The 27142-nt window shown below is 40.3% G+C and overlaps 1 protein-coding gene across 6 annotated transcripts in view; it reads left to right on the top strand.

The window, feature by feature from the left end:
* Positions 1 to 3016: 3016 nt before the first annotated feature.
* Positions 3017 to 27142, top strand: part of CREM (cAMP responsive element modulator) — a 41028-nt gene continuing 16902 nt past the window's right edge. Inside the window, exons 1-5 of one of the 6 annotated variants that reach the window (XM_080384350.1) lie at positions 3017 to 3182; positions 8102 to 8212; positions 8859 to 8982; positions 21283 to 21374; positions 21515 to 21660. In XM_080384350.1, the coding sequence (XP_080240476.1) occupies positions 8172 to 8212; positions 8859 to 8982; positions 21283 to 21374; positions 21515 to 21660 (403 nt within the window). In that variant the 5' untranslated portion in view covers positions 3017 to 3182; positions 8102 to 8171. Of the gene's footprint in view, positions 3183 to 8101; positions 8213 to 8858; positions 8983 to 11946; positions 16868 to 21282; positions 21375 to 21514; positions 21661 to 27142 lie in introns of those variants that run through there. The other 5 variants (XM_080384352.1, XM_080384349.1, XM_080384351.1 and 2 more) reach the window with 5 other exon arrangements.

Here is a 27142-nt window from a genome sequence, read left to right as displayed (position 1 = left end):
CACCAAGTTCTTTTAACCCTATTCCTTAAAAAAACCTACTCAAAAGACAGCTGTGAAGACCCAATATATAAAATCAGTTGTCTGAAGATTACATAGATGGCATTCATATTGATGTGATATGCATTGGTGAAGTATTTCTGTTCTCTACAAAAAACCATCATGTTTCTTTTGGTGTCAGTGCCAGCTGAAGTTGCTCCAACTCCCTGCTCATGTATTACCCCTCCCCAGCAGAGGTAGCGCAGCTGGTAGTACAGCAGACCAGACCTAAGAATTCATCCAGGTTAAAAGAAACTTTCTTTCCTGACACAGTGTTTCTAACTCTTAATTACTTCCCCAGACAGGGCTCGGGATTGCCCAAGCAGCTATACCAATGTCACTGAGCGGGCGGGAACTGCCAAGGGCAGCTGCAGGGTGCTGAAATTGACAGTGCTTTTTCAGTTACACTTTGAACTTCTCCTTGCAGAACTTCCCACTTTGCCCACCAAAGCCAAAAAAAAACTATTTAAAAAGTAACTGCTACTGAATGGTTGATACTTCCTTGAATCTGTAGGATGCAGTACCAGGTTGGACATTCCTACTTACAGAGAAAATATGACCCAGGTAGTCATTCTGATGGCAGCAAGGTGCCTGGATCTCAAATTTATGTTCAGAACCATCTTATGTAAATTATGACAATCATATAGAATCCTGACCTGTGCAGTCTTCTTATGTATTGCTTTTAGTCTTAGTATTTGAAATTAAATTGGTTCATGTCAGGGATTGATACCAATTTGATTAGAACCATTTTAAAATGACACACTTTTGTAGCAAAGGTCATTTTGTCCTCAGTTAAAAAATATACTACCCGAACCCTGCTAGAGTAGGAATGCCACACTTCCTTTTCATTGCCCTCCTCTTCCAGCCCAACTTCATTAAGCCATATCAAGAGCTGAAGGTGGCTAGACATCTTTATATTGCCAAGGATTAACTCCCTTTGGCAGTTCACTCACTCCTCTGATACACTTTATTAAATTATCAGAGAGAAGAGGTATAAACAGTAATCAATTCTGAGTTAAACATTTCAAAGCTGCTTATGACACATTTGAAAACTAATAGAAAATATCTGCTTTTCCAAATCCACGCTGTAAGAGTTCCATGGAAATTCTCAGCTTGTTTATAACTAACTCATTCCAGTGGTTTCCTTTATTTAACACATTCATTTGAAATTTCCTCCTGTTTGTAATCAAACTTCTACCTTCAATAATATTTTTGAGGCGCTACTAGTATCTCAACAGCTACTTTTGGCTTTTTGAGTATACTAAGCAAAGACGGAATTTCTTCCAAAGGCTTTAGTAGAGTTATTCTCAGTAGTTTTACACTTGTCTGCTTGTTTGGTTATCTTATTATTCTATCAAATATTTTCTAATTGACCAGAGGTTTTCTAGTAAAGCACATCTTCTGATGAATGGGCATAACATTATTGCACCTAATGGGTTAGCTGTCAAACCAGGAGGTTATTAATCATGGGAGGAGAACCTCCTATTGAAAACCCTGAAGACATGTAAAATATATGCAACAAACAAAAGGAGGGAAGCAGAAGTCAAAACAGGAAGGGGGTGTTGTTCAATATTTCGACAAAGAAAATGCAGGATGAAAACTGACAACTTGCATAAGCAATAGGGAAGATAAAAATTTTGCATTCTTTGCGCTAGATTGTGATTTTGATAGCTGTGTTAAATAACTTTGGTGAGACGAATTAACAAACTTAAATAGTTAAAGGCAAAAACCTTTGCAAATAAATATAACCCATCTTTTATGAAGCCAGAGATAAGAGTTATTTGGCTTTTTTTAAACACAGGAAATCAATACCCAGGTTCTCTTCATTCCATGAATAAGACTGAATATTTGACCTGTACGGACATATCACCAATCCTGACACACACATCCTCCAATTCTTCAATCACAATGAGTCACATGAAATTAACCTTAAGTTCTCATTCTTATTTAGCACACTACTGAATAGCTTCTCACAGACAAAAAACACTAACAATGTAAGAATGGGTAAAAACATTACATAAGTTCAGGATGTAAGTGATGTATAGACATGTAATTTAAAATATACTGTACTACTAAAATACCGAACAGCAGTAAGGCGCATGATGTTAAAACACCACTAGTAACAGAGTTTAGGGCCCAAGCATTTATAGCATTTTAATGTTATTAAAACTGAGAATATGTGCCTTATACTTCCTGGAACAACAAATGGTCAAACATACAGGACCAACCAAACATGACTCATGACATTTGAACGTATCCTTGTGGTGGTGAGCGGGGAAACACGCACCTAGCTCCTGTTCCTTATCTCTGGGCAATTTCTGATTTATTTAGCCGAATACATACGAAATAGATGTCACACTTCAAAGAGAAAGAGCCGCCGTATTAGGAGTAACTGATACGAGGGATGTGCTTTCAGTAAATACAAGGATTTACACCAGCTGCGGGCAGTAGCTCCGCGGCGGGGCCTTGCTGCTGCTGGCTGTCCCACCGCCCGGCTGCCTGCAAGGTTCCCTGTCCCTCACTGTGCGGCACCGCCACGGGGGCCGCCTGCGGCCTATGCGGCGCCCCCTTCCCGGGGATGGCGCCAGCCCTGCCTCAGCTGGGCCCCGCGGGCAGGCCTCTCCCCCGGCGCCGGCGCGGCCCACCCAGTCACGCTTATCGAGGAGGCCCAGCCGGCACGGCACGGCGCCGCTACCGCGCCCCTGGGGCACCGAAGAGCGGGACCACCCCCCCAGCCCGGCCGAGGCAGCCCGGCCCCCTCGGCTGCGCACGGCTCCGTACGACCTCCGCCAGGAGCCACCCGGGCCACCACCGCCCCCCGCCGGCAGCGGTGGGGCCGCCCCTCCCCCACACCAGCCGGCTCGTCCCGCCCCCCGGCCAATGAGAGGCGCCGCCGGTAGCCCCGCGGCGGCGGTTGGCCAACGCGCCAGCCGTTGGGCGCCCCGTAGCCAACCGGCGGCGCCGCCCGAGCCCCGGCTCCTCCCCTTTCCGCGGCCGCTGGGGCTGGGAGTCACCGCAGACGCCATTTCCTCAGCGCCCCCGCGGCGGCGCGGCTGCATCAGCGCTGACGTGAGGCCGACGTGCGGCTCCGCCCGGCCCAATCCCCCCCACCCACTGTGACGGGGGCAGCACGTACAGGGCGGCGGGTGAGTGCGGGAGGGGGCGGGGACACGTGTGCGCGCAGCCCGACCCCCCGCGGGCCGGGAGCGGGGGAGCGCAGAGGGCAGCGGCCGGCCCCGGCAGCGCGGATGGCAGGGCAGCGTAGGGCAGGGAAGGGTAGGGCAGGGTAGGGGGGCGCTGTGCCGCTCAGCTCAGCCCCTGCCGCCGGGAGCGCGCAGGAGGGAGTGGAGGCGCGTCCCCGCCGCCGGCCGGGAGCGCGCTGCGCCCAGGGAGGGCGGCGCAGGGCGGCGGCCCGGCACGGGTCTGCCGGGCGGCCCCGAGATGTCTCCGCAGCCTGGGAAGGGGCATGTGGGGTGCCTCGCTCCGTCGTGGGCCGGGAGCCGAGGTGCCCGCCGGGCCCTGGCAGGCGGTGGCTCGGGCCCTGCCTCCAGAGGGAGGCTGGGGAGGGAGAGCGGCTCGACTCGCCTGTCGGCGGCCGGCGAGGGAGGGGACGGGGCTGCGAGCTTCCCGCTGCGGTCTGGGAGCCCCGGCACGGCAGGTCCCGGCTGCCGGCGGGGAGAGCGCTGGCCGCGGGAGGGGGTCGGCCGTGGTACCCGGTGGCGTTTTCCCCTTAGTCCCGTAGCCCTGATCACATCCTTGCCTGTAGGGTTTTCCGTGCTGGGACAGGAAAACAGGTGGGAGATGACGACAGTGGGCTTCCCGAGCCCCGGGCCTTGCTCTGGGTTAGTCTACATCCACCACTGCCATGTCAGCACCTTACTCGGCGCTGAGCGGAGATGCATGTTACATGATTCCACAGATACTGGTGCTTAAATGATCCTCTTACCTATTCAGGAACTGATCTGAACAGGGACCGTGTGGCCTTTTTATAGCAGACTCAGCATTGTCCTATCTGGGTTATTGAGGTGGCAGATGCAGCGTGATGGGCAGCATGCTTGTGCTTACAGTAATGGCAGGCTGGGTTTTTAGATTTTCGTTGAGGGCTTTGTTAAGATATTCTAGGAAGAAAAGGATGGGGAAGAAAATGAGGAAACATAGTTTAGGAGACACAAGAAACAGTATTCTGCTGATACTGAAACCAGAAAAATTACACTTTCAGAATCTGGTCTGTTGCGCTGTCACTTGTTTTATGTGGCTGAACGCTGTGACCACCTTGCTGGCTGGTGTGGTTCACAAAGTAGTGTAATAAAACAGATCATAGACTTCAGACTTGAAAACACAATACTCTTCTAAACTAGTGCATTCTGATAATTTCCACACTTACCATAGGTTCATCAGTAAATGCAAAATAGCTGTTTGTAAATTCACATCCTCGCTTTCTAGTAACTTCCCTGTGAATAAAAGCCTTCAAAGAGGTTTGGAGCAAGGGATGAAACATGTTTCTTAGCCCCTTAAAATTTCCTTTGTGTTAAGCCACCTTTGTAAACAGTCTCTGATGTATAAAGTATTGTTGTAATAAAGAAGTTGTCTTTAAAATGTCTCTGGTTATTTAATTACAATCACACATTTTCAATTATGTAAAATACTGTACCAATTTGCTTACGCAGTTTAATTTGACCAAAAGACATCAAATATTTATACTGATATTCAGCGATGTAATTATAAAACTAATAGCAGTGGTGAGGGGGGAGTGAAAGAATTTTTTGTGCTCTTTGTTACGCAAGAACACATCTTCATGGGGATGCTATCCTTTGCTTTTTATCTATGGACAAAAATAGAAAAGGTTCACAACTTCAGCTGTTAATGACTTCTAGTTATTTAGGTCACCTGGGCAGCGTTTTCCTCAAGCTAATGCTGCCTGTCAGTATTGCCCTGTTGGGGGTGCTGCTGCTATCAGCTGAAGAAGCTTTTGATGTGCACTATATACGTCTTAATCCTGTTTACCTGTTACTGACCTACTGTACATCAGTCTCAGTGACAGTATTAAATGTGTACTAACATATATTGGAATGTTACTAGCTAGATAACAGTTAAACTTCCTGCCAGATCCTGAAGATGTATTTGCTATTGTGTAGGAATAAGCAGGTACTGCTGCCTACATTATGAAAAAACATTTTTTGTCCCCTTTTTATGAGAGGTGTAACTTGTTTATTAATTCAAAAATCCAGATTAATATTTAAAACTACTGTTCAATGATGGTAGGCAACCAAGGTGGAAAATGTAAGAAATGAATGTATTGATACTGAATATAAGATTAAAGCTTGTATATAATTAATCTAGGTAACATTTTTCTTTATTGTTACCTGATTTTAAACAGGACCTAAGACCATGTACTTTAAACTGCTTGGTTTTCCTTTAAAAAAATAGAAGGAAGGTAATGTAAACTCTGTGTGACATGTAATACTACTGATACACTTTTTAAAAATTATTTTAAGTGCTTGGCAAAAGGGTTTTCTTACTTTGAAAATTAAAGGCAATTAATATGTTAGAATTTGCTTGCAATGTAGGCTGATTGAATGTGATACATGTGGACACTTTATGTTTGTAGTTTCTGGATTGATTTAATAAATATTTCTTACCATGGTCCATATTACTGGTGTTTTAGAAAAAAACATAATTATAATCTTGCTCTGTATTTTTCAGTATATTTATTAAAAACAGTTGGATGCTGAAATGATATATGAGATAAGACGGGAAATACACAAACCTGTACGTCTCAGGTTATAGGAATCTGAGAGTTTATGAAAGTGCTAAAGACAGCGATAATCTAGACTGGACCATGAAATTCAGGGTTTTTTTTTTATCATGCATGGTCTTCAGCGGTGCACTGGCCCACATGAATTGACATGGCCCTGTACAGCTATGTCACTTCTAAACCTGTGGGCTCAAGTGACTGCAACTGACGTTCACCTGCAAGTTTAGAAACCCCCCTATGGTTACATCTATTGATGTTTCATAATTTTGTAACATATCTGAATTATGATACTAGTGTGCTACATTTTGTCTTTAGTCATCTTACTCATTGAAGTTTTATGCCAAGATAACTAGTGTATCTTTTAAAATTACTTACGCCCTTTGTCATTTTTTGTTTCAGTTTTATAGGCTGTAGTTAGGTTTTTACATTTGAACAGCATTTTTAATTAAGTCTCTGTTTACAAACATACTAGGATTATGAGGTTGTCAAAAAGAAGTTGATTCTAGCCTCTCTAGAAAGAGTATCTTGCTCTGTTCTAGGGTAACAGTTGTATTTTATGGCAGCCAAAAAAAACCTAATTAAAAGCAGTAAACAAGTTCTCAGATTTTACTTCACTTTGCTGAAGATTTAAAATAAGCAGTCATTTGTGTTAAGTCAGAATATACACAATTATAGATAGAAAATCTATTTAAATTGTTGAGTTTTTTCTGTATGTCATAAGTCTTAATTTTACTTGTCATTTTGCTGGCATGTATAATACTTGCTGTTGTTTTTCTGAATTAACATAGATAATCTGAAAAATACAGTCCTTTGTACTGTATTTTGTAAAATACTAGAAATAACTTTTGTTCTGCTGCGCTGACGTTCTTTTCAAAGCTATTTGCTAACTCAGTTACTGGGGCACTGCAGATTAAGACTTTGGGAGAAAAATCCTGATAAAGTAGTAAAAATAAATAGTTTTTTTATAGTGTTCTGCGATCAGTGAGTAATTATAAACTAAATTTTTTACAACATGAAGAATGGGTTTTGCCAGCTAAAATTTCAATGGAATGCATTCAGTAGGAATAGAAGTACATGGGTTTTTTTCCAGTGCTAGATTATCTGTGGCAGATGGCTTTGGAGAAGAAAATACTTCAGAACCTGTATGAAGTGAATTAATTCTGACTATATACCAATCTTTAGGAAGAGATTACAATTAATGTGTTGCCAGTACCTATGCAATATTTAATTTTCCTTGGGTTTTAATTACTTCAGCAGTTTTGAAGCTTGTGGAGGCATTCTTACATAAACCAGATAGAGCTTTCATGTTTGAGACTGTGGATGGTCCTAGTTTACTACGAAGGAACTTTTTTTTTCCTTCTACTTTTTAATTATTATTGTTATATTGAATGCATATACAAACCCAGAATGGTTTAATAACATGTCTTGTTATGGAAAATTACGGTGGAAAGCTTAGTGAAAACATTCTCCACAGAGTGGCTCAGCATTAGTTAATTTCACTAGATCTTTAATTAGATTGTATCTAGAGAAGAAGGTAATTAGTGGTAACTAACAAGACAGGAATGTAGAAGGACTTTAGGTTTAAAATGTCGCCTTATGAATCTAATCCAAATTGATATTGGTATAGAGTATGTAACTTCTACTGGCAGAAATACTAATGTTAACCCATAAAATCTTGAACTGTATACAGCTTGGCAACCAGTAGCTGTAGTACTGTTATGTGTGGTCAGTAGAATACCGTTGGAGGAATATAAGCTAGAAATACACTCCCCTGCATCATTTGACTAGATTCCTTCTCATATTTTCATGCCTTTATTCTAGGCAAAAAGGGTGATTTTTAGAAAAAATAATTATTTAATCTCCTCAAAGATTGTGGAATATTCTGTATCATATGCTGCAAAAGGAGCTGGGTTTACATTTAATTTGATTTAGTATAGGTAACTTAACACGTGGGACTAAATTCAGGAGTCTGAGTCAGGTGCAGAGCAGACTTCCTTCCCTGTCTTTTCCATCTCCGTGTAAGACCTGAGAACTATCAGCCAGTTGAAATAATTGAAGTTTGAGTTCAGACGGGATTGCCATCCCCTAGTTACAGTAGCTGAACCTGAGGAAGCAAGATCTGTTGCTTCTTAAATTCCACAAGTATATCGCACCTTCCTTTTGCAGCCTCATTTACTTGTGTGGGTGGGAGCATGCCCACAGGGCATTCTGCCTGCCTCTGCCTGACCCTATCCTGTCTGTTCTGTTTGTAAACTGACCTGTTGCCATGGCAATGTTTGTGACATCACCTGTTCAATGTTGCACCTTCAGTGCAGGGTTTGGTAGGAGAGAAAGGGAGCCGAAGAGAACCAAACTTTTGTTTTAAAACACACCTTCCGTTATGACTAAGTGTGCCAAGAAATATGGAAAAGCAACCATCAGGTAATTGCATTTTTATATAGCATTTGGTATATTTGGAAGCTTTCTTGGTGGAGTTTAAACTCATAAATTGAGGCTCAGGGAGTTGCTTATTCTTCTATGAAACTTACCCTACTTTTAAACCTGCAAAACAAGAATTGTTGTGGGTCTTGAGCCCAGAGTAGTTCACAGACAATTGAAGTGTAGATCCCAGCCAGGGGTTGGTATCTCAGGAGTTTTGAGAGGGCTGTAGCGACGCATGGCTGCTGGTCAGCTTGAGCCTTGTGCTGTGGGAGATGTGAAGCACAAGGGACCTGCTGTGGACAGTGCTGGTGGTCCACTCTGGAGTGCTGCACCCCCAGTCCTGCTGTCAACACTGCACGGGACCCAGGGACTCTGTGCTTATCCCTCCCCTGAGAACCATTTCCAGAACTGCCTCTCCTTGCAGCTTTCCAAAGTACTTGTTTTAGAGCTCGTGGCTATATTAAGGAGTATTTTAATATGGGGGAACGGGAAGAAAGGACATCAGTTAATCTGATAGTTTTGAGAAAAAATTATATATTTTCTGCTCCAAATATAAAATGGTCTGGAATTGCTCTTTTCTCCATCAGTGCCTGCTGATATACCTCCTTGTACTGCATTATTTAGATGTGTATGTGCTTACTTTTAGGCAGATGACCATGGAAATGGTTGAATCACAACCGGATGACAATGCAGTTGATTCTATGCCAGAGAGAGATGCTGGTCACCTTCAGAATCAGCCAGGCCGAAGTCAGATTTCCCGAGGATCGGAGGTAAGTCAAAATGTGGAAATATAAGAATCAATAAAGTAGTATTCAGAACTGCTATGATTTTTAAATTATCAGTTTGGAGTTCCCATGTTCTGTAAGTCTTGTTATTAAATAGGAAAAACATAGCAAAGCTATACTGAAAACTATGCCTGTAGTATTTAAGGAAGGGCTGATATAACATGAGGTCTGTTAAAGGGTAACACCTGTAGGAGACCAGGCTTTTCAGAGTGATCAGTAGGCACATTTTTGGTTTGTTGTTGTTTTTAGTGGGGGTTTCCCCCTACTTTTCCAAGATGGTCATGTTTATTATGGAGATGGGAATAGTGTCATGGAGAGCTGGGGTGGCTGAAAGATCAAACATACCTAAAATGAAGATGTATTGTATAAGAAAAATGAAAAATGCATAAAAGTAAGCATGGTTCTTTACTAGTTCCAGTTTTTGTACAGAACATGTTTCATCTTCTTGCAAGTACATTTTTAATGTATGCTTGTTTTGTTTCATCCCTGTGCATCCAATGACAGTGTCTAGAGGTCTGACAATATACTCTGTATGTTCTGTATGGTAGTTGTACCTGGATTCTTCTTTGGTTAATGGATAAAAAATGACATAGTGCTAATTCTCAAACATTAAAAATATGCACTGAAACGTTCAGCACTTGAGAGAAATAGTGTTCTTGCCAGTATGAAGATTTATGGCTTCAGAAAGCTGTATAGACTCTCTAGAAGGATCTTCAAAACCCCTTTATGAAATAAGGGAACAGATTTTAAAAAACATCTTACAGCATTTTTCATCATCGGAAGTTAGAAATTACTCAGTAAGTGTTGATGCCATATATTTGGTATGTTAGAAACTTGATTTACATTATAGGTATATTTTCAAGACTGAATACAGCTTTTTGCTGTGTCTTCAGACACAAAATAAACTGCAAAATATTTATAAACACTTGTTATTTTTGTTAGCTATGGTATTTGTTGTGGTTTTGATACCTACAGCATTGGGAATAATGTTTGAGGGTTTTTTTCTTTGAGAATGGAGCATGAAACCAAGAATTTTATTTGGTTTGCTCAGTTGATGTCATCCTCTTACTTGTTCTTTCTTTGATAGCTCTGTTCAAATTCTGCATTTAAACTTTACAAGGATGATTTACGTGTAAACTCAGTTGGCTTGTGTAGTAGTCTCTGAAGAAAATACCTGTGAATTTTGTCCCTTAGGATGTGTAATGTTGATTTAGAGACAAAGCTTTCACTAATGCTGTAGGATGGCTTCTGCCGGGTCCCCAGGGAAAAGTTTCTATGTTTATTGGCATTTAGTGCTTGAGCAGGGTGTGTGAAGGTTCAGCTGTACTGGCTGTGGGTCTCAGGACTTTCAGTTAAAATTAATAACTGAAGTAATGGTGGGTCTTGGTCAGTTAGCACTGAAATGAAACACACACACTTCAGTTTGAAGGCTCAGGATAACAGGCTGGAGCGTACGTCTGGGGGTCCCTCTTTTTGGTCCGGCGGCCCAGAGAGCTGCCCTGGACCTGTCAGAGCTGCTGGGCGCCCATAGCTGGAGTCTGTGTCCATCTCCTCGGCTGTCCAGAAAAGTGGGGTTGATGGAGTTGTGGCACTGAAACAGTGCAGCGGCCAGGCCCCCAGCAGACAGGCCTGCCGCAGGCTGCCCCCCTGCCTGGGGCGGCTGCCAGCCCCTGCCCACCCCCTTGCCACCCTGAGGCTCAACTGTCGCACCATTTCTTTTGGTGAAACTGGCCCTGAAGGGAAAGTTTGTTGCTGAAAGGCCTTGTCCTGACATTTCTTTGGCTTAAGATGAGGAGGACTTTCCTAGTTTTCATTCCTGCCTGGCAGGCTAGAAGGTGAGAGGCTGTGCCACGGTGGGGGCTAGAGGCGGGCACTGGGAGGTTAACCCCTGCGGGGTCCCGGACCTCGCCTGGAACATCTGTCTGATGTTGCTGGTACGGGACAGGCAACGCGGGGTGCCTCTGAGGAACTTGTGCCTGGGGTGCTGGTCAGTGCCTGTGGATTTTGACTGTGTCAGAGGGCACGGATAGCTCCTCCTCCCTTTTTGGTCTCCGGAGCAGTGCAGTTAAGAGAAGACAGCCACTTAAATGATGCCTGGTCACTGAAAATGAGGGCTCCTTTTCAAACATCTCAGGCTGTTTTTGTTGGTTTGTTGCTTGTTTTTTGGGTTTGTTTTTTTTTTCCCAGACAAATATTTGTTCAACCTTGGTTTTGTTCAGTCATAATAAAGCATTTGAATACGCTCTCTTTCAATACTCAATATGTAGTTTTCTGTCTATTATCAAAGAATTGCAGAATGGTTGAGGTTGGTAGGGACATCTTGAGATCATCTAGTCCAAACCCCCTGTACAAGCAGGGACAGCCAGAGCAGGTTGTCCAGGGCCTTGTCCAGTTGGGTTGTGAATATCTTCAAGGACAGAGTTTATACAACCTTTCTGGGCATCTGTGCCAGTGGTTAACTGCCCTCACAGTAAAAAAGGTGGAGATTTTTTATGTTGAGGCGGCATTTCACAGTTTTTTATTTGCTCAGGGTTTTTTGTTTAATTATGACTGGCCAGGGACTGACTAGCAAAATGCTGAGGGATGCAACTCCGTATGAAGTGGGTGTTTTGTGGGTTTTTTTGTGGGTTTGTTTTTCCCTTCTCTGGAATTCAGGATTTTTAAAGAAATACTTGCCATTTAGTTTTGAAAAGGTGGACAAGGTGTTCAATAAGGTGGTAATTTTTAGATGGCAGACATTGTTTTGCATTGTTTTGTGCTGAAGCATTCTTAATGTAGTCTCCTCTGTTGGAAGGGAGAGGAGACATTAAGAATGTCTGGGCTGGAGCACTGTGGTGTGATGCACTAACCTCCAATGCTAAGGAGTACTTATTATACAGTATTAGTAGAGTGAATATAGTTTTGGTTTTTCCCCCCCCCCCCCTGGCTTGTGTAATAGATACTGCTATATACTCATGCATTTTTTTGGTGCTGAAAATAAAATTACTTTTTCTGCAAAAGCAAAAATTAGTAAATTAGGCATTAGCAAAAATGAGATGCCTATTTCATCCATTGAGGCAAAATCGACACTTGCGGTCTTTAAAGGGTTATTTTAAAAATAAAATAAATTAATGCAGAATAAGATGGCATTTATAGTTTAATTTCTTGCATCCCTTACTTTCAGGCAGTTAAAGGAATTGACACGGTATTAATTTGGTGATCCATCCACCAAAAGAATTGGGTAAGAAAATACAAATTTGTAAAAAATTTGGTGGTTGTCTTTAGAAGCTGTTGGAAGTGTACAGAACACCTATACACAAGTTTGATGCCTTCTCTTCAAGGAAGAACAAAAGTGCAAAGTGGAAGATTTCTCAGCCAGTTTTGAGATGGGGCTCCATGGGTTCTGTCTCACATGCACAGATCTTAGATTAATAAATATAGGGCTGTTTTTAAAAGGAAGTTAATTTGCATTGGAATATTCTGATAATGTTGATGACAGTCAAACTTGTGTCTTGGAACAGTTACATCTGCATTGATATTCAAAGAGAAATTAGACATACCTTTTGCAGGATTTCTAGAGTCCATATTGCATTGTGTTGCCCTGTGCTCAGCTGCACAAAATGCAACTATCAACGTAAGAGCAATGTACTTAAGACCTTTTTCAGATTTGACAAAAATACTTTCAGTTATGGGTTTGTTTTTGTTTGGTTGGTTTTTTAATCTTACATCCTTAATGGGTTCTTCTTTGAATCACTTTTTTGTGAACTTTGTCATGTTCTATCAGTAGAGCTGTCCGCTGTCTTGGCCTGAGATAGCATTGGTTGACACCTTGGTGCTGGCCATGAACTGGACATGGGTCAGGAGTTACAGTGTGAGAGGTGCTGTAAGAGAGCAGAGGGAGTTTTCCAGAGCCTGGAGTGCACAGCCATTGCAAGCTGGGACTGCTGAGGTTTAGCACTTAAAAGGTATTCTCCTTGTGGGCTCTCAGCTTAAAACTTTGTGTTAAAGCTTGCTCCCAACAGATTGAGTGCTGTAGAAGTTTGCGAGGCCATTGCAGCTCTAAAACCAGCCTGCCAAATGCGAGTCCAGGATATTTAGCAAAGCTGGTGTTTGAGGATTATAAGCTTGCAGCCTTGTTACCATTTTGTGCTTCCTCAAGGGTATGCTGTCACCAAATCGCTGCAGTCAGTCTGACCTTGTCTTCCTTAAAACTGTGTGCAGCTTTTTTGGCATTAGCTTTGGAGTTGACCAAAACTTCCTTGCCTTCAGCTTTTCCTCATAGAGGCTACTTGGTGCCTGAGTGTGGTGAGTCCTTTGCTCTTTTATTAGATGAATCCAGGATGGGTTTGCCTTTGCCTTTTTCAAAAGTACTTTTACTTTACTTCTGGAGACCTTGTATTGTTTAGATTCTACAGCAGGGACAGAAATTAGGTGGAGCTGTGTACTGCATATTTCATATCTGTAGTACTTTGATAGGGAGAAGTTATCTGGCATTGGGTGACAGGAGTGCGTACATCCACAGAGTAATTGTTCAGATGGACAAGGCATCTTGAAGTCAGATAACTGATGAATAACCTCTTTCTCTGAAAGAATGTGCTTCAGTATGAAGATAGTTCATGGTCTTTTTTTGCTGGCTACTTTTCTCTCCCCTCTTGGAAGAGGGAGCACTTATATTTCCAACCGTATGAAGTATGGGACCATACTGCTGTGGCAGAACGCATGGTTGTTATTTGTTGAAGCTATTAGACTTGGCTGTTGCTTACCTAAAAGGATAGAACCGAGAAGGACATTTCAGCATCTTAAGTCTCTTTGCCATTGCCAGGGACATAGCACTTGGTTAAACAGCGTAAGGGTTTAATGTGTTAAGCCTCCCCTCACCCGCTATGTTCCTGAGTCGCTTCTGTGGATTGTTTCCAGCCATTGTGCCAGACAGCCCTTGAAGTAATGATGTTAAAGGTAGCATTGCTCATCGCTGATGTCAGAAAGTAGGGTTTTTGCCAAGTTCGTTTCAGTCAGCATTTATGCATGGTAGCGTCAAAAGGTTCTAGTGTTTTGCTTAACACGGGAATACGCAATTTTAAAACAAAGCAAAGGGAAATGTGAATAAAAAAATACTAATACTTTCTCATTATTAATAAATAAATAATTAATAATTTATAAAAGAAGCCAAATATGAAATTGGAAAGATCTTTTTCAGTCTTGGTTATAGAAAACAAACCTAATAAAAAGGAATCTTAACATCCAGTCTAAACCTCCTCTGGTGCAATTTGAGGCCGTTTCCTCTTGTCCTGTCAATATTTGCGGAAACTCAGCAAACAGTGATCAAACCAAACGGAGCTGTTTAAAAGAGATACAAATGAAGAAACCAATCACTGTTGGTTTGATCCAGTTTTAAAATACTACTGTCTCCACTTCCCTTAACCCTGCACCCCCATTTAGTCTATTATCTGAATTAATGGGAACAATTTCTCCTGTGATACTGTAAACTTTAGTCTAAAAGGGTATTAGCTGAGTGTTTCTTTTTTTTCTTCTGTGCTTATACTGAATAAGGAGCTTTTAAATGAATGTAATGTTTCTTAATCTTGAGTACTGGATTACTTCCTGATTATTTGTGCCTGACCCATTGTGTACTAAAAAGAAACTCATAAACTGTTTACCTTGTACTGTTTTGTGTGTGGTTGTATGCAGAAAGTTCTTTCTGATGCATATTGTGTCAGGTTGCAGCTCTCACAAAGATAGTAGTAAATCAGAAGGTTTGGTGAAATTGTGATTGTAATATTTTGAAAAGTTAGCATGCTTTGTAAACATTTGGATTTGCTCCATTGCAAAGTATGTGATAAAATTATTTGCAGCTGCTCTGCATGTAATATCCTAATGGCTGTTAACATTCTACAACGTGATTTAGTGTTGGACTTGGCAGTGTTAGGTTTACGGTTGGACTCTGTGATCTAAAATGTCTTTTCCACCTTAAATGATTTTATGGTCTTTCTGTGAAGTCTGGGTTTAGGATGATGTCAGCTTTGGCACAAAATAGGTCATACTTTTTGGATCTTCAAGACTTTCTAGATCTCAAACTCAGATATCTGTTTCTGATAACAATATTTGTTTTATCTGTTGGGAAGAAGGTTTGTATGTCCTATTTACATGTTGCTATTTAATGCCATTTAAAGAATGATTGTTTCCATTTCAGGGTTAGAAATGCCCTCAATTGTTCTATTTCCTGAAAAGCGGTTCAGTTTCCTATAACAATTGAACAATTACATAGTGAATGTTGACAAAGTCCTGTCTCTGTTTCCTAGAAGCATTGTTTCTTTAAGTTAATTTGAGCCAACATCTGGGGTTTTTGATAGCAATGCATCTTAATAGTAACAAAACTTTTTTTTTTTTTTTTGCCTCAAGAAAGTAATGTTTCATGGACAAGCCATGGTTTATGGGTCAGGAATGAAAGAGTCTTTAATATTTGAAATTGAAATAACCCCAACCCTTCAGTATAAATACAGAAAAATACAAAACTTCCTTTAACTTTCTTCTGTTGTAGTCAGCATTCATCATGTTTTTCTTCTCACTGTCATCTCTTTTTACCTTTACTGCTCATATCAGATACCTTTGGGGGCTGAGAATAAAGCTATGAAGGGAATAATACCAGAATTTTAGATATAAGTCTGGGTTTATTCTTGTGTGTGCAGAATATTGAAATAAGGTTTTTTTTGTGCAGTTTACTTGGAAAAATCCCTGTTTATTGTATGATTAATATTTGCCATTCTCCTTCTTTCCTGAGTTTAGAGATACTTCATCACACAGAACTTGGGATCAATCATAGTGTTTTCCTTTTGCTTCAGTATTTGTTTCTGTTATAGACTTAATGGTAATAGCATAAATATTGAACTGTTTCTTAGCCTGTAGTTGTTTTAACTGTTTCTTAACCCATTCATCCTCAGTACTGATAGCTGAGAGCCAAGAGCTGAGGAAAGCTGTGGGTACTCTTAAAATGTCATCAGAAAAAGGGATCGGATTATTCTTAAACAGAACACTTTCTTGAGCTGTGCTAGGCTTAAATAAGGTTCAGCTGTTCTTTATTTTGTTGTTGTATTGAAGCACTGATACACTCCTGCTCTGTTTTGCTTGATGTATAAATACATATATGTAAAGAGAATTTATTAAACTAAATCACTTTACAAAGCCATGCATTGCTTTATTGAACAGAGTTTTTTTCTGTCTGAAAAGCTCTGATCTCTTGAGACATCTGTCTGAAAAGCATAACTTCTTGCCTAAAACAAAGCAAAACCAAAGCAGGTCTGGAATATTTTTTTTTTTTTTAATTTATTAAGAGCATTCTGCCCTGTATGCTGTTGCAGCACCATACTACTTCAGTGAATACTGGTATTTTTGTAACATTTCTTAAGGTTCTTCCTAACCTTCATGCTAGTGAGAGAAAATTTAGTGTGTGATAGCTTAGAGTTGTTTTTAACTAAAAAAACCCAATAATGAAGTCCCTGGAGGAAGGAAAAAAAAATATATTTACGGTTTGTTAGGGGACAATTTTAACCTTTCCATACCATTTGGAATGGGCATACACACCAAACTTTTACTTGATAAAACTAGTTTATCTCTACGTCTGATAATTACACACACTAAGCTATTTTAGATGTGGCATCAAAACCAGTTTGTTTTAGCATCACTTCTAAAAGCATTTGCTGAAGTCTTAAGGCATGTTGCTTAAACATGGTGATTGTAATTTTTGCAAGTTTCTGTAGCTGTGTCAAGTGCTGGAAGAGTATGTCCAGCTGTAATGCTAGTGCAGTTGCTTTTTGGTCAAACTGTTCATGTCCAGGGTGTCATTCAAGCCACACAGCCCTCAGTCATTCAGTCACCACACATGCTAGCTGTTCAGGTTAGCTCTTCTATTGTTACATTTTCATGAATTATTTGGTGCCTCATACCTCTTCCTCTCAACCCCATCTTTAGTTTCTCTTCATTCCTACCAGTCAGTGCTGCAAAATATACTCGTGTGGTGCAGGAAATGGCAGGGGGGAAGGTGGCAAACTGCCAAGCAGTAGCAGCTCTACAAGCATTGTGTAGCGATTCCTTAATGCTTCCTGTTTATCTTTTAAGAAATTGTGTCTTGGAACCCTGAACTTACACAACAGCAAATTTGTGTAATAACATGCCCTTTCTTCAGCATATCTTGCAGTTTTTCAGTTTTCTTAAGTTCTGTGAACATGTTTCTAATGAGTCTACAAACTCATAAATTTGCAAATATCTCATACTCTGTTTTTGAAGATGTAATATAAGTAAAAATATTGTATTCAAGTGATTCCTTGTTGATTTAAGCAGGCCCTGTTAAAGCATCTGCTATTGCTTTTTGTGGGTGTGGATATGTAAAGACCAAAAATAAGAGCAACCTCAAAATAAACATTTGTTTGGCAAATCGTCACATGTTTAAAGTTGCTGATGGATCTGTTGGAGCAAGTCCAGAGGAAGGCCATGAAGATGATTAGGGGGCTGGAGCACCTCCGCTGTGAGGACAGGCTGAGAAAGTTGGAGTTTAGCCTAGAGAAGAGAAGGCTCTGGAGATACCTTGTAGTGGCCTTCCAGTACTGAAAGGGACCCTACAGAAAGGATTGGGGAGGGACTTGTTGTCAAGGCATGTAGTGATAGTACAAGGGGTAATGGCTTTAAACTGAAAGATTTAAATTAAGATTAGCTAGAAGGAAGTTCTTCACTGTGAAGGGTGTTGAGGCACTGGAGCAGGTTGCCCAGAGAAGCTGTGGATGCCCCATCCCTGGCAGTGTTCAGTCCCAGGCTGGATGGGGCTTTTGGCAACCTGGTCTATTGGAAGGTGCCCCTGACCATGGCAGTGGGGTTGGAACTAGATGATCTTTAAGATCCCTTCCAACCCAAACCATTGTATGAAAACAGGGACCAGTGCAAAATGCTTAAGAGTTTTCACAGCTTTTAAATAGTGAAAAAGACTAGAGAGAATTCAGTGTTTTGGAATTGACTTGGCCTCCCATTGGTATTATTCTTTGTAGCTAGGAATGCTTTTCCTCTAGTTTTCTTAAAACCTGATTGTGAAATGTCAACCAAATTGCTTTTTGCAAATAGAAGTGATATCTCTAGTAAGGGAGACTATACGCCTGTTATGTGTGAACTGTTTTACCTGCAGTCATCAACATGTTAAGGAAAAGACGTGTTGTCAGTCTTCTTGAGAAGCTATCTTTAATGTTTGAGACTTCTTAGTAGCTTTCAGGTATAATAGATACAAAGGCGTATGTAAGTATCATTTATCTCAGAGATTTGAGAAAAAGAATAAAACCTTGGCCAGATAGTGAATATTTTATTTGTAAGTTGTAGGTATTGATGATGGGACCTGGTGAGGTATTGAAACTAGATCACTATTGAAACAGGTGCAGTAGATGTTAAGAGAGTTGGGTTTGGTCAAATTTGAAGTAAAATCAGAGTATTCAAAAGAAATATTTTTTAAATAGAATTCTTTCTAACTGTAATTTACCAGAGTGAACTTTATCAGGTAAACATATTATAGTCGTTCCCAGTTTCCATCAATGCTTTTCTTCAAGTCAGTATAGTCAGAACTTTGAGGCAAAAATAGAGGTCTCACTCCAAATCTCAGAAGGAGGAGTTTCGCAGGATTCTCTTGCCAGCTGCTGGTGTGTCATCTTAGGGGAGTGGAAGTCAACTATTTGTTGTACTGAGTGAACTCTGGCTGTCTTCCTTTTGCCAGAGGAATAGAGACAGGGAAGCTGTCTCCGATTAATACTGACTAGTTGGTTCCAGGGTTTCGCTTTTGTTATGTTTGAGCATGCTAATGGCAAATAAGGTGATTCTATAAGAAGGACTTGAAGATGCTGTAAAAGACTCCAGTACAGAGGTTGTTCAGCCTTCTGTGATCCTCTTAGGTACTATCCTGCCACCTGGCATCTCCTCCAGATAACTTGGCTTTAACTTGATATCCTGTTTCTGCCAGACAGTGGGGAACTTGGGAAATTATATCAGTTAAAAAAAAAAAAAAAAAAAAAAAAAGGTATGCTGAAGGTTGACATTAAAACTTGCATGACCTCTCCCTCAAACAGTTGTAGCTTTAAACCAGAAGGTGCTCAACATTTTTTCTTGTAATGCTGTTGCTTTTTGGATGAAAAAAATGCTTACCTATGTAATGTTCCTTACTGTTCTGTTACTGTCATTTTACTTGTAGGAAGGTTGTTCATGTTGTTATTTGACTTTTCTACTTGCTCACCACCCTGTAATGTATAATGTATTGGCAGACTAACATGAGCTCAAAGTTATATTTGTTCAAATGCAGAGCAATATGTTAAAGTTGAAGTCTGAATGATGTCCAGGAGAAAATGACAATGGTTTCCATTGATTAGCATTGTGAATGTGGTTGCTTGCTATCGGAACAAACTGAAATGCTAAATTTATCTTTGTCTTGATGGAAATTACAACTTTCGGAGTTTCGTGCAGAAAATGTCGTCTTCCACATTAAAATGCTTAAATCATCTTGTGATTTCCTTACTTTCTTCCCAAAGTATGACTGTTCCTGGCTTTGGCCATCTTCACAAACTAGTTGTGGCTATTGGTATAACCCTTAGTGGAATGGGAACATTTAAAGGCACTAAAGTCTTGCTTTCCTGCTATTTGTCTTGAGACAAATAGATTTTTATTTTATTTTTTCCCCCCTGTAGAATGAGAGTTCTGTTTTGAGATAGCATGCCCGGGCTTTTGCCTGTGTAGTACTGTCTTAGTTTTGAAGGTTTATGTATGCCAGAGGCTTGAAGGTTGATCGACAAGCACATTGCCATAGGGCACTGGAGAGAAATGCCTTTCAGAACATCACTGTGCTGTTCAGCATTGGTCTGTCCCGCGAAAGGATGCTTACAGACTTCTTGAAGCTTTTGTATTTCTGCCAGTCAGCTCTGGTTTGGTTTGGGGCTATACATCTATAGACATGCAGAAGTACCTCTCATGATTTCTAGGTGGTCTTTGTTGTTGTTGTTGTTAAGCTGGTGTAGAGTTTTAATGTTATTTCCTATGTATTACCCAGCTACATTAAATAATAATATATATATAAAATATAATAAATAAATGAGGGTACATTAAGTATTTTTTACACAGAACTGGAATGTAATAAAACTAACAAGTGAAGAGGCAATGTCATTCTGCAATAACCTGTAGTTCTTTCAAGGGTTCTTTGAGTTGGGGTGACCCAGGCCTTTAAATTTCCAGAACCTTCCAGCCATTTTCTGATGAGGTCAAGGAGGTTTTGTTTCTAGCACCAAGCACGCAGGCCTGGCAGCTGCATTAGTTCTAGAGGTCTTCCTTGTCTTCCCTGAGCTGCAGGGAAGGCTTCGCTGCACCCAGGTCAGACACTTGAGTCTTCTAGTCACATAACTCAAGTTGGTTCAGTGTTAGCTTAACACGGTGCTGAGTCTGAAACTGCAGTCTGGTCTGTCTTTATGTGAAAAGGTCATTTTCCACACTAACTTTACAGCAGTGTTTCAGTTCGGAAATCTTAGACACCAGTAGTTCGGAGAAATTGAATGAATCAAGAAAATAGTGTGTTTTTCTTGTTCAATAATTGCTTTCAGTCATGTGTAATAAGATAGTTGCTGGTAAAGTGTGATTCAGTTCTGGGCCTTAATGTCATCTTGGGTAATTTTAAGAGAAAAAGAACCTGTGAAAACACTGCTAATAAAGGTCTGAGAAAATGAGACATTGTGGACTTGTCAGGGGTTCCTAAAACTTGCAGAGTGTTGCTAAGTGATGTATATGTATTTATGAATATGTGTTGGTAGTGTAATAAATGTATATATTTAAATAAACTTATTTTCAAAATAGCTTTTGTGTGGTTGTGAAGAGGCTTTTGTATTGTACACTATTATTTAAGGTGATGGACTATCGCATTAGTGCAATATTCCATACTTCAAATGTTTAATTTCAGTTTAAAAGCTAATTAAATTGTATATTATATTATACTTAAATCATCTGTTTTCAGTAGTTTTTGTAGGTGTCATTCACAAAAAAGTAACCTGGATCACTTTGATTTTTTTTTCTTTTTCAAATGGAAGATGTCATCTAAGTGGCTATGTGTTGCTAACCTCATAATTTATGATTTGCTTTGGAAAAAGGAAGTCCAAGATCACAATTAGTGATAAAAAAGTGCACAAACTTCCTGTGTGCAAACATGGAAGGAGTTTTTAAATATAAACTTTTACTCTGTTGCAATCTTTTCTTTCTTTTTTTTTTTTTTAAATGAAGTTACGAATTTCAGAAACTTTGCTATTACAGGTAGCATCGATTGCAGATGAATCTGCAGAATCAGAAGGGATAACTGATTCTCAAAAACGTAGGGAAATACTTTCAAGAAGGCCTTCATACCGGTAAGGACTTTTAATTTTGGTTTTACTCCTTTTTGAAGGCAGCTTATATATTTTAGCAAATCTGTCTGAGAAAAGCCAGTGACTTAATTTTCTCATGGATATGGAATTTCAAATATATAAAATAATTTACTTTTTTTTAGAAAAATTTTGAATGAACTTTCATCAGATGTTCCTGCAATACCAAAGATTGAAGAAGAAGAAAAGTCAGAAGATGAAGGAGCACCTTCTGGAATTTCTCCAATGGACATGCCAACCAGCCTGTACCATACTAACACAAGGCAATACAGTATGTTTGCAAAGATACTATGTGATGTTGTAGAGCACATATAGGAACACCTTTGTTTCTGAGTTCCATATTTAAGTAGGCATGTTTGATTTTGGTGAAGAAGAATGAAAACTTCTGTATTTCCAAACAGTTTCAATTTTTATATTTGATTTCTTCTAACATGGGTGTGTTAGACTTTCAGTCTGTTTCTTGTAATGATTGGTTGCTAGATTTCGTCCTAGAACTTGTATACATGAAAAATGTGAAGGTGAGGCTCAAGTGAAATTAAAAATGTTGGCAGTTTTATGTGAATGTTTAGTGTTATAAATCACTGCAGTTTCCAGTTACTGTGATTTGGTATGTATTAGTGCTGTCTGTTATATGGAATGACAATTAGCGACAGGCTTTTTTTAACTGTAAGGGTGGAGCATGAAATTATTTCTTAACTTTGAATTTTCTTTCTTAAAAGAACTATGTCTTTTCCTCTCCTAGTTATCAAGTATGAACACTCTAAGTATTAACCTGAATTCAGGTCATCCAACATCTGATAGATCCAAATGCAAGTTAAAAGTTAAGATTCACGCTTCTGTTCTGTAGACCTGTGGGTTTAATACCTTCGTTTATGTTAAAAATATCACGTAACTCGCTCCCCGTAGCTGCTTTGGGCATAATCGTATGTCATCTAAGGGATAACTTTCTAATAACTCTTTTTTTCTGTTATATATTGGATAAAGCTTCACTCCTACATTTGTTTGGGTTGTGGGTTTTTTTTCATGCCTTTTCATGTGTCAACAGACTGAAATGCAGGTATCTTCCCTTTGATAATGATGACAGGAAAATTGCAAAAGAAATGTTGTGAGTTTTCTTCCTGAAATGGAAGAACAGAGGAAGTCTGTTAAAACAGTGCAATGACATATAAAAGAGGGTAGAATGGCCCTCTAGTTGTATTCTGGTCACCCTCTAGAATTCTTCAGTTATTTTTAATGTACGTAACTAAAGTAATCGTCAACCCTGAGAAAGCAGAATTTGTCTATAATATTATTTACCCCTTCATTATAGACAGTAATTTTACTTGGGCCTCTGAACTGCTTTTCTTACCCTTTCTGTAAGTTATAGACATAAATGTCTGCCTCATGATGTCCAGCATCTGAAGTGCTCTCTTCTGTGAACTTGTGGTCATACTAAATTAAAGTGATCCAGTACAGAATCTGGCAGGTATTCTTGACCAAATCAAATTGTTTACTTCTATTTTTTAATTGGTTTGGCTGAGGTTTAGTTAAAATTAAAAATTAAAAAAATTGGCAATTTCAAGGCATAAAAAGAAGTGCTGTGGTGTCTGTACTATGTTCTAGTGAGCCTTCAAACCTTTAGGATTTCTAAACAATTAAGAGTTCAGGCTTCTTCATCATAGGTTGCTCTAGAACACCAGAGTTGTACTTTTACTAGCAATGTCTTGCAGGTGGTGATTATTAACTGAGGATGTTTTAATTGGAACATAGCTATAAGTCATAGTGACAGAGTTCGTATAAAAGAATAATGAAATTCACCATTTTTGCTTTCTTGTTCAATTAGATACTTCTGAAAAATCAAGAAAAAGAGAGCATCACCAACAATGTGCTAGAATGAAGAGTCCACAAAAATTTAATAAAATCTTATTTACCTTAATTTAAACTTGGCTTTCACATGAGCCAAGCATAGATTTCTGGTTTATGCTGCTTTTTCTTTAAGTTGTACTCATACCTAAAACGTGCTGTATATTTAAGGTAATTTAACTTGTTAAATAGGTTCTCAGCCCTAATGAGGCATACTTCAGCATGTAATGTCAGCCTTCATGGACTCTCCTGATTGTGGCTCAAAAAATTTGTTTTGAGCACTTTGTCTTCCTGGAAATGTTCTTTCTTACCCAATTTATTAGTTCATTAATTTGATTTTATTTTTTCGTAACTTCAACTCTACAAGTTAAAATATCACACATCTTTTTCTTCAGTGCAGTCTCTGTGTTCTCCCCTAGTTCTGGTTAGGAAAAATTGGTACCAAGAGGTAGCAAGGATGGTCATCTCCTTGTAGTAGAGGGGGTCTTAATTTGAAATTTACCAAAGAGAGCTTGACTGTTGACTTCTAGTCCTCTAGGTGTATAAGGCACAGATCTGCACCATTTCTGAGCAGCCAGCCTGTTGGCTGCCTGTGGTCCTCAGGAACTACTGTTAGCTAAAACCAGGAACACAGCATGGGAATGCTCCATCTCCTGTGTTGATTCCAGTCTGGATATGATGCAGGTCGCTACATATATCTGTTATCTTTATGTCTTCTGTCAATAGTTCTTTATTTCTACTTATCACTAGTATATCCAAGTTCTGCTCTCTTCTTGGCCAGCACTGATTGTATGGGTTTACTGGTGCAGGCATCCAGCAGCTTATGCATTAAGCTTGTACAGTGTCCATGGCAATGAAGAACTGGTCTTGCAGTGTCACTACAGCCGTATATACTGTGCCCTAGTTTAAAACAGATACCATATGTTAGTATGTTTGCTGTTTCCTTGTTTTCTCTACTGTTCTCTCTATTCCTGCATAGCAAAGGCAGTTTAGTTGAAAAGGTAATTCTGACTGTATGTTGGTGTCTGGATGTCTGGGATGACTGACTTTTGGAAGAACTTAATGAGTGTTTTTTTCTGAAAAACAAATATATTTTTTTCTATTAGCAACATCAATGGCTGTTCTGTACTTACTTTTTACCAGCCAAAATGGTATGTTGCCATGGTTTCCAAATACCTTTTTCCTCTGAGCTTCTTGGCTTTCGCTTAAGTAAGCAGATAGACTGACAGGCAGGACCAGATAGATTAAATGTCTTTCCCAGTTACCTCTGTCAACATACGTGTTATCTTTCTGTAAGGGCAATGCATAGTTTTGCATAAGGTGGTGTCTTGTATAGGAGCCTTTTAGGGTGATCTGACTACAAACCTATTCTGTTGGCTGTAGTTCTGTCATGTTGGTTATTGAATACTGGGAAAAAAACCCAAACCAACTGGTTTGCCTCACCTGTGGTGGTGGTCTAACCATGCAAGAGTTGTTTGTTCAGTTGGAGTGTGTGAATCAGCCACTCCCTCCAAGCCCTTTGCCTACTTGTGCATGTCGTGATGTTCTGTCTGAAACAATGCAGAGGAAATTAAAATTACTAGTTCTTCTGCCATCTGTTTGGGTTGCTTGCTGTCTTAGGACAGGTTTTTAACAATGGGAGAATTAGGAAATCTTTTGGGGTAAAACCTTCAGTTGCTTTTCCCAGTTTTGGAGAGGAAAGAAAGAACAGATTTTTCTGATTAGAGCTGTTAATCATACTCAGAGAATGGTATTAGTATTGTTTTCAGTCCTAGCTGGAAAAGAAGATGCCACTTAGGTACATCCACCTGCATGATGTACAGCTCCGGGAACTCTCCAGGAAAGTCCTACACTCTTTGTAGAAAGTCCAGTTTCCAGTAGAGCTCCAGCACAACAGAAGTCTGTGCAGTGGTTGGGATCAGGACAGTGAATGGCGTGGGGAGCAGTGTCTTCTTCTGTTAATACGGCAAGAACCAGTCCTGTAAGGGAGGCAGCTGCAGGAGTTAATTCACTTTTGTTTGTAAAGTACTGGATTGAGATCTGAATGAATAATTGCAGGGCAGTTGTGACATAATTGTTTACCCAGGCTTACTGTGGAGCCAAGAACCTTGTATGATCCGGTGCTGATACTTTACTGCTGAGGAACCCAAATGGACTTTTTTTATGTGGTTTGGTACTATGATGGTGTAGATGTACAGTTTTTGACGCTAACTCTGTGAGAGGCAGAGTTCAGCTGTGTATAGCTCCTCAGGGTTTGCACCTTTGCCTCCCAGCTGGGAAGCTCGCATGCTGCTGGGAACCTGCTTTTGTTCTGGATCTCATGAAGAATAGAGGAGACTATTTTTCTTGCTTCTCCCTCTTCCACCCTGCCCCAAAATAGGGCATTTTCTGCTTTGGAGGCCAACTGAAGCATCATGTTGCTCTTTTGTTCTTTCTTCCACACACCCCCACACCCTACCCCAGCCTGGCCTTCCTTAATGCCTTATGGAGCCTTTGTGCTCAGCTGGTTCCTATGTGACATGTTCCCCATTCCAAGGATAGGACTGAAGATCCATGCTGAACCCTGTTCCAGTATTTCAGGTAGGGCTCTGCTTCCTTCAGCATGAGAGGAATTCCCCATTTTCCCCAAAAATAAGCTGATCTGGCAATTTTGGTAGATAACTACTACACTCTAAAAAAAATCAGTTACTGTTGTCTAATTTACTAATAAACCGTTAGTATCTCAGTGCTCTTGGAAGTTTTATTATCTGATGATGTACTTTGAAGGTAACTTACTGTTGTCAAGACAGAACATTTGAAATCAACTGTCTCCAAAACTCACATGGGTGTCTAACAAATCATGTATGCAGATAACCAGAGCTGAACCTTCAAGAATGTCATCAAATACTGTGAATCTGACAGTGAAATCAGAGGAGTTTGCAGTCCTGAATCCATACTTGTATATGACTTGTTCCATCTCAGACCACTTTAAATACAGTGTTTGTAGTTTAAATTTAGTTTGGGGGAGAAAGAATTTTGTTACTTCTTGGGAATTAGGTTCTCATCTAAAAGTTCCAGGAATATTTTAATGAACATAAGAGACATGGATTTGATGGGTGGAAAACTTGGTGGATAAGGAATTCGCTGAATGGTCACACTCAAAAGACTTAATGACAATTGATGGCCCTCAGGGGTTTGTATTCAGACCAGTATTATTTAACATCATGACACCAAGATGAGTGGTGTCACTGATATTCTAGAGAGAAGGGATGCTATCCAGAGGGACCTTGACAGGCTAGAGTGGTGGGCCCCTGCAAACGTTGTGAAATTCAACAAGGCCAAGTGCAAGGGCCTGCACATGAGTCAGGGCAATCCCAAACAGGCTGGGCAATGATTGGATTGAGAGTGGAGAAGAACTTGGGGGTACCAGTGGATGAAAAACTGAATGTGAGCTGACAATGTGTGTGCACAGCCCAGAATGCCAGTTGCATCCTGGGCTGTATCAAAAGAAGTGTCAGCAGGTCGAGGGAGATGATTCTGCCCCTCTATTTGGCTCCTGTGAGACCTCCCAGGGAGTACTGTGTGCAGCTCTGTGGCCCCCAGGGTAAGGCAGACACGGACCTGCTTGAGCGGGTACTTCTCTGTGCAACTTGGGCTAGACTTTCTCTTACACTAAGGAAAGAACTGTGAGTTTCAGAGGACTTGCTCTTCCTTTGTCTTCTTTCTTTTTTTTTGTTTTTAATAACATTTTTACATTAGTGTTTAAAAACAACAATGACTCTGTGTAGCTAGGAGCTCTGGTATTAAAATTATTTTGCTCTGGTATTAAAATTATTTCAGGAGAGTTAACGTTTCTGGAAGCACAGGGAGAAAACGTGGAATACTGCTTTATACCTGTTACATGCGTGCCATGTACTACACAATAGGCTTTA

This window comes from Falco punctatus, assembly GCF_963210335.1.
Source record: "Falco punctatus genome assembly, chromosome: 4".
In the NCBI taxonomy this organism is placed as follows: Eukaryota; Metazoa; Chordata; class Aves; order Falconiformes; family Falconidae; genus Falco; species Falco punctatus.
The sequence above is the reverse complement of the archived record's forward strand: the minus strand, read 5'-3'. Positions and strand labels throughout refer to the sequence as shown.